The sequence below is a fragment of the Palaemon carinicauda genome, chromosome 16 (assembly GCF_036898095.1).
Source record: "Palaemon carinicauda isolate YSFRI2023 chromosome 16, ASM3689809v2, whole genome shotgun sequence".
In the NCBI taxonomy this organism is placed as follows: Eukaryota; Metazoa; Arthropoda; class Malacostraca; order Decapoda; family Palaemonidae; genus Palaemon; species Palaemon carinicauda.
Window position 1 is genome coordinate 42,562,611 of NC_090740.1, and position 8,586 is coordinate 42,571,196.

Consider the following 8,586-nt stretch of genomic DNA (forward strand, 5'->3'; position numbering starts at 1 on the left):
TTATACAGTAGTTATTTTCCAATATACCTTGTGTATCCTTGCACAGTCTATTGTTGAGACCAATCCTATATTGAAGGAAAAGATTTCCTTCAATACACTGATAGTTAATCAGTTAACAACTTACCCCTCAATATTAAAGAACTTAAGAAGTTTGCCTTGATAAGGAAACTCTAACTTCAATTTTGGGGGAGGTCACAGCAATTGGCTGGACAAGAGACACAAGTATGTTTCTATTCTATTTCCCTTCTAGCTTACAATCCTAAGCTATAATGGTTAAAACATTAATATTTGGCATAATTTGTTTATCATGTGAGATAAACAATCGCATACTCGTTTAATTTTCCTTTCTTTACAGGAGGACCAAATGAAGTGTGACGTGATCTTCTGTAACCACAGGAGTAGGAACTTCTGTGGTCACAAAGCATGCAGGTCTCATGCCCCCTGCACCATCACTACCGAAACCCTGCGGTACAGGGCCCCCAAGACTGTAACGTCTGCCAGACCTTGGTGACTGGGATGCAGCACGGGAAAAGCTGCGCAGATGGGTACGAGGGTTCCAGAAGAACTCTCCAGGACCGTACCTACCTAATGAAAGGATGCGTGGCTTGCTGTTCCCAAAAGCAGGTAGTGAAGCTGTCGTACCCCAAGCACGACCCGGACCTCCCTGCGTCCAGATTGCCATCGAGACAGATGTCAGTGAGGCGTTGCAAGGCATGGACATCCACCAAGAGGAAAGGATGTCTGAAGTGTCCACGGATACTGAAAAGGATCTGTTGAAGGACGATCCTGAGGAGGAGTCTACTCTACCTCCTGATGATGATGTTGAGTCGGAGTCCTTTCCATCTGTGCAGGCACCAGAGCCGTTACCCTCAACATCTGCTTCTATTCCTCCATCAGGCGACATGAGCCAGGCACTGGCCCATCTTACGGCCCTAATGGAGAGTATTCGCAAGCAAGGCGAAGCTAGGGAAGCGAGACTTGAAAGAGAGCTCCGTGAAGCTCGACTCTTCGCCTCCGAGGGTCATACAAGCGACCTAGAGTCCAAGACCTCCCATCCTGCTCCGAAATTAATCCCTGGAGGTATGCGGAGTTTATGCCGATCACCAATGGCAAACGCTACATATCGGAGAAGATGGGAGCTATCCCCTTAAATAACATCCAGTTCTGGCCAAGCTTTAATACTTACCCAGACTGCTTCATCCGACTGAAGCAGGAGCCAGTATCGAAAGAGGAGACGAAAGCCAAGGAGGTCATGGTATTCGACTACGACAAGGCACAGGCTCTCTTGTCGAGTAGCCTGAAGAAGGTGGGCTACAGGAACTCGAAAGTGTCTGCATTTAGCTATAAGCATCCTACCTTTCTTGGTCTTGCTTATGTCGAAGGCTTTTAAAGCTGTTGCCAAGACAGTGGAGGCAGGCAAACCATGCCCTACAATAGAGGAGTGTAGACCTCTGTCGTTAGCCCTGCCCCTGGAGGATAAGGAATGGAAAGAAGTCCACCTAACCTTCTCAGTAGGGAAGTTGGATGCAGATATCGCGGGACGACAGTTCAGCGAGAATCTCCCGTAACTGTCAGACTTTCTCCTGCGTAGCGAGCAAGAGACGAAGGAGAGACTTGCGGCATCCCTATCCCTACAGAACTGCATGGAAACGTGTGCAGGCCAAAAGAGCACCCCAGACATGAACATGGTCATGGCCAAAATGCACATGGCCACCTTAGTTACAGACCTATACGCCTTTATGAAGGCTAGAAGAGCATGTAAAGAGTTCGTGTTTTCTGCAGCAACAGTTAAACACGAACCCAGGAAACTGATAGCTTCCAATATCTGGGGTAAAGACCTTTTCCCAAATGAAACGGTCAAGGAGGTAGTTGACAGAGCCGCCACGAGAATATGAACCCTTCTCCAGAAGTGGGGCATGGCATCTAAGCATAAGTCTTCCTCGGATGCGGGTCCCCAACCTAAGAGGAAGACCAAGAAGCGCAGACTACCCTCTCGGCCTATCCAACAACAGTCACCATGACAGCGGTGCCCCAAGTGGTTGCTCAACCACAAACCACATTCAAAGTGGTGCCTCAACAGCTGGTTGCCCAATCACCAGCATTCAACCCCGGGTTTGAGAGGCAAACCACTACCTTTTGCCCGTAAGGTAGAGGCTCCAGAAGGCTCCTCAAGACACCCTTCACGAGATAAGGGAGGACGCGGCCAGGGGGGTAAATCCTCTGGACAATCGCAGCAATGAGATGCTTCAGGTAGTAGGGAGGCTCCAACAATTTCAGGATCGTTGGACCTTTGATCCTTGGGCCCACAGCCTAATAAAGAACGGACTTGGATGGAAATGGAGCAAGGCTCCACCATCATTTCCTCAATTCTTCCAACACTCCACCCCCTCATTGGAAGAATATACCCTAGAACTTTTGAGCAAACGGGTAATAAGGAGAGCAAAGTCCATCAAATTCCAGGGAAGGCTGTTTTGTGTTCCCAAGAAAGACAGACAAACTCAGAGTCATTCTGGACTTGTCGCCACTCAACAAGTTCATCGAGAACAAGAAGTTCAGGATGTTAACCCTTCAACACATAAGGACCCTGTTACCAAAAGGGGCGTACACAATCTCAATAGACCTGGCAGATGCTTACTGGCATATTCCAGTCAACCACCCCTCTCCTCCTACCTAGGATTCAAGCTACAGAAGAAAAAGTATGTCTTCAGAACCATGTACTTCGGACTAAACATAGCCCCAAGGATCTTCACGAATCTTGCAGACGCAGTCGTTCAACAACTACGCCTAGAAGGTGTTCAGGTAGCAGCGTACCTGGACGACTGGCTGGTGTAAGCAGCATCCAGGGCGGTTTGTCTGCAAGCATCCAAGAAAGTGATCCAGTTCCTGGAACATCTGGGATTCAAGATCAACTTCAAGAAGTCTCGACGCTCTCCAGCTCAGGAGTTTCAATGGCTGGGAATCCATTGGAACTTGAAGTCACACCACCTCTCAATTCCCCCAGGGAAGAGGAGAGAGATTGCGGGGTCTGTCTGGAGACTACTGAAATCCGACAGGATCTCAAGAGGCCAACAGGAAAGAGTACTGGGCTCTCTCCAGTTCGCAGAAGTAACAGACCCAGTGTTAAGAGCACAGCTGAAAGATGCTTTGAGTCTGGAGAAGATACGCATCAAACGCTGGAAGAGATCTAAAAAGACCGATACCGACCTTATACGATTACTTTCAAGCCATGGTGGAAGGTCAAGAATGTAACAAGATTTGTACCCTTGCAACCACCTCCACCATCGGTAACCATCCACACGGATGCCTCGACGGAAGGATGGGGAGGTCACTCCCATCAAAGGAAAATCCAAGGGACCTGGTTTTCTCTGTTGAAGACCTTTCACATCGACATTTTGGAGGCCATGGCAGTCCTCTTGACGTTGAAAAAACTCTCCCCTCGCAGATCAGCCCACATCAGCTGATCTTGGAGAGCGAAGTGATAATGAGATGTCTGAACCGACAAGGCTCAAGATCGCTCCATATCAACCAAGTGATATTAGCCATCTTTCGTGAGCAGTAAAGAAGAGATGGCATTTATCAGCAGTTCACCTTCAAGGGTTCCGCAATGTGACAGCGGACGCTCTATCCAGGCTCAAGCCGATAGAGTCAGAATGGTCCCTAGACGCAGACTCATTCTCCTTCATTTTGCAATAAGTCCTGGAACTGAAGATCAACCTCTTCGCGACGAGCGACAACAAGAAACTACCTCGATATGTAGCCCCATATGAGGACCCTCTAGCGGAGGCGACGGACGCCATGTCCCTCGATTGGAACAAATGGACCCAGATTTACCTGTTCCTTCCGACCAATCTCCTACTGAAGGTCCTCAACAGGCTGAGATCCTTTCGAGGAACGGCAGCGCTAGTGGCTCCCAAGTGGCCCAAGAGTCCCTCTAATAATGGAACAAGCTGAGGCTGGTCCCTCTACCGAACCCAGCACTATCTCAACGGGTTCAGAAGTCGACTGTCTTCGCTTCATCACAGAGAACCCAAAACCTTCATCTCATGATTTTCTCACCTTAGCGGTTAAGAAAAGATTTGGGATCTCAAAAGGCAGTATAGACTTCTTAGAAGAATAAAAGTCCAAGTCAACTAGAAGACAATATGAATCGTCTTGGAAAAAGTGGGTTGCTTTCGTTAAAGCAAAAGGACCAAAAGAAATCTCCATTGACTTTTGTCTGTCCTTCTTTATCCACCTTCATAATCAAGGTCCGGCAGCCAACACGATAACTACGTGTAAGTCGGCGCTGACTAGACCTCTTCTATACGCCTTCCAAGTGGACCTGACGAACGAAATCTTTAACAAGATCCCGTAGGCATGTGCTAGACTTAGGCCTGCAGCTCCTCCGAAGCCCATTTCATGTTCCTTGGACAAGGTCCTACATTACGCTTCAACCGTGAACAATGAAGATTGTTCTCTTAAGGATCTAACCCAAAAAGTTATTTTCCTGTTCGCTATAGCCTCAGGGGATAGAGTTAGTGAAATAGTAGCCCTATCAAGAGATGAGGGCCATATTCAGTTCACAGAAGTGGGAGAACTGAATCTATTTCCTGATCCAACCTTTCTCGCCAAAAACGAGCTACCCTCTGAAGGAAGATGTCTCTCTGTGTCCAGTAGAATGTCTAAAGGCCTATCTTCGAAGAACTTCAGACTTCAGGGGAGGACAGCTCTTTAAAGAAGAAACTTGAGGATCAAACTTATCCCTAAAACAAGTGAGGGCGAAGCTCACCTACTTCATTCGCAGAGCGGATCCTGACAGTTCACCCGCAGGTCATGATCCAAGGAAAATTGCTTCATCACTGAACTTTTTTCAGTATATGGATTTTGAGCGTCTTCGCTCATATACTGGATGGAAATCATCCAGAGTGTTCTACAAACATTATGTGAAGCAAGTGCATGAATTGAAGCATTATTTGGTGGCGGCAGGTAGTGTATTAAAACCTGTCGTCTAGTACTGCGATGAACAGTGAATTGATTGGGACGATCAATTAGGGTGAAAAGGTGTTGACACCTTCCAGTGCATTAAGTGGGTGTCACCATGGTGACACTAAAGACTGTTCAAAAATATCAGGTGCAGAATTATACAGATAACACTTGTGCCGTGTGTACTTGTACACAGTGTTAGTAATATACAACATTTACGGAAAACTATATTGGAAAATTTTATCAAATTTTCTAATTTCATAGTGGCACTAATCATTTCTTCCCTTTTAGGTAGAAAACTTTTCTGTACAAAGTTGTTCGTATAATTCCTGTAATATATATTACACTTGTTATTCTATTTTTATTCATTTATCGTAAATAAATGTCTATTAAAGTGTAATTGCGTCTTATTTCGCCTCACAATTAGCACAATAAAAGATAGCCAGAGTTCTCTTACTTGTTTACTAGTACCCAAGTAAACCTCATATTATTGTATGCTGACAAACTATGGATATGGTTGATACTTATTGTTCCAACACATATATATAAACTGTGAGACTGTTGTATATCTAGTTGATACCTATGTTTGTTCCTACAATATATGCTAACCTTGAGACCCCTTTTCTACTGTCTAGTATGACTCTTCCCTGCAGGGGGCAGGAAGCCCTAACATAGCCCATGATTAGTGGTAATGACGTATAACGGTAACGTCATATGTCTCGGTGGTCCGGATGACCAAAGAAAAAATTGTCCCAAGGTTAAGGCACTTATGAAAATCCACACATACAGTACTTTCAAGTAATTCTCTGGTAAACTTCCATCAGGACGACATGGCTTGAGCCCAAAAAACGGATTTTGAAGCAAAGTGAAAAATCTATTTTTAGGTGAGATAGCCATGTCGTCCTGATGGACCCGCCATCCTTTCCATAGGAAAGGCTTAGGCAAGGTCCCTCCCAAAACTACTATATCTGTAGCACTATGCTCAATGCTACAAGGAATAAGTGCCACCTTGGATACTCATAATAGTACGGGAAGAAGGGTAACCTTGATAATGGCTCCCCTTCTGTTTTTGCCACTCTTCCCCCTCGAAACGAAAACGCTATTTTGGGTGAAGATTGCCATGTGTCATATCAAGATATACGTCTCCTGATATTATGCGATATCCTTAAGAGAAATTTTAAGGATACTAGTGCCAGGAGTTAGAATTCTGGAGAACTAAAGGTAAATTCTCTGGGAATATCACTGTAGCCAAATATCCCTTAGAAAGTTACCAATAGGAACCTTCCATCAGGACGACATGGCTATCTCACCCAAAAATAGATTTCTCGCTTTGCTTCAAACCCATTATATATATATATATATATATATATATATATATATATATATATATATATATATATATATATATGTATGTATATGTATATATATATTTATATATATGTGTGTGTGCGCATGTGTGTGTGTATGTGTATGTATATAATCACCCTCTATGTTTCATGGTGGTTAGGTAGGAAATATACTCGAGAGTATTAAATATCTGCAAATATGTACTGCCTCCTTTAATAACATTCCAAAAACTCCTATTTTATTATATAACTTAGAATATCTTTTTGCGTCTCAGCCTTTATTGGTAATGGTAAGGTCCTTATCGCTGTCCATCTCAACATCTTTAGGCCCCCAACTGCACTCGTCTTTTCTCCTTCAACTAGACCTCAGTTTCATATTACTTTTCAACGGCTCATAAATTTTACTTCATATTGCAACTGAATTGTCTCCCAGGTATCAGTACTGGGCCATATAACTCAAATGCACAAATCTAATCTATATCCAATTCTAATTTCCATCCATAACGGTAGTCTTTGCTATATAAACCAACTACTGTCATTTAGGACAACAATTACAATAGAAAAATATTGATGTTGCATATTTCTTTTATATTATCGTTCCATTTTAACACAATAGAATTTTTATATTGTTAAAAAACAGTATTTTTTTTGTTCTACAGTAGTTCTTAAGTAAGGACTGGAGCGTGTTCTCAAAAATCTTTCAAGACTTTATCTTTCCTGATGTAAGACAACATTTTTCCTGTAAGTTAATTTCTTAATAGTAAAAAACTACTTGCTACTTGTTGACAGAAGCACCAGAATTATTTACCAGCCCATTGCCTGTTGATGAGAATAATAAAGTTTCTTTCCTTTTTTTAAAGTGATTGTTACAAATAGCATTTTGGAACTGTTATTCATTGCTTTCTGCATTTGTAATGTATATGGTTTTTTCTTTCAAGGGAAACTGTATGCTGATGGACTATTGTAAGAGTCAAGAGTTTCGCTTAATATACCCTACTACATTGATGATGAGAGGTATTAATGTTATTGTGTGCCTAAACATGCATTGTGAAGCATTGTATCCTTCAATGTCTTTTTATTTTTAAGGTTTGCTTTTATTTCATTATTGTTATTATTATATATCCTATATACAGGTCACATAGAATCTCTTTTACTTGATTCAAGTCATATGTTATGCACTATCAAATGTATATACATGTACTTAATGTATGAACCTGCTACTTTGCTTATGCATTAACTCTTGCTGCTCGACCACCAGTCAGCTGAGTGATAGAGTTAATTTTGTAGTAGTTGAGACATTCTCTCTATTGAGTATTGATCCCTACTTGCTATGTCATCAAAAACCGTTTTTACAGTTGGATATGCTACTAGTTAATATGTACTAGTATGTTATTTTTTGCATAATGGTGCATTGCATGAAATAATTACAGTTTTAGTTATTTTACATTAATAAAAAATTTCTTGTTTTTAGTATGTTCACTTTTAGTTACGTTATATCCCACTCCTGTATTGTTATGAATATATTTGTCTGTAGAGGAGGTACTTTGGCATAGATAATAGATATTTTGATTGCACTGCTTAGTTTGAGGGGACTTGAGGTAGTAATAGTATAGAATATATAGTCAGTTAAAGGGCAATAGCAATAAGCCCAGTCATCATGATTCACTTTAATTGGAGAGTGTAAATTTGTTTGATGGTTTTATACCTTTATTATTCCTATTCTCTGTGGTCACAATACAGAAATAATTTTTCTCAGCTTTGGTTAATTTATAGACATGAAGAATGTTAGGGCTGTGATGGTGGAGCTGTATGGTGGGAATTAATTCTCACTTTCTTCATCTAAATATTCGTAGAGGATGCTGGTCCCTGTAGCATAATTCCATATAACTAACAGCAAATCCATCAAATTTGTTCAAAGCAGCCAGTGGCATCAGCAGTTGAAGTGTTGTTTCTTAAGATTCTGTATACTTCTGTCGATTATATCCTTTTTGTGATTATGGTAAATACTTCTTAAATACTCTGTAAGCTTTCATATGTGATCCTCAGTAGGGTATTGGAGAGTGCCTTGGGATGATAGTGATTTGAGTTGCTGTATGATAATATTGCTTGTTCCAGTTGTTTTGGGAAGGATTTAGAAAATGAAAATATGGGGAGATTGAGCTTAATATGAGACTGTTCATGGAACTTCGGTGTTCCATGTGAGAGTTGAAGCTCATTTACTCAGGCACCACGTTTGACACTGCCTGTAGAACTTTCTGCTTATTCTGTCAGTTGAGAA

The 8,586-nt window shown here is 42.0% G+C and overlaps 1 protein-coding gene across 1 annotated transcript in view; it reads left to right on the forward strand.

Annotated features, from left to right (window-relative positions):
* The window catches only part of LOC137655734 (integumentary mucin A.1-like), a 200,406-nt gene extending 193,129 nt beyond the window's left edge, over window positions 1-7,277 (forward strand). The window contains exon 6 of the mRNA XM_068389777.1: window positions 7,247-7,277. Coding sequence (XP_068245878.1) covers window positions 7,247-7,262 — 16 coding nt within the window. The 3' untranslated portion in view covers window positions 7,263-7,277. The remainder of the gene's footprint in view (window positions 1-7,246) is intronic.
* Window positions 7,278-8,586: the final 1,309 nt, after the last annotated feature.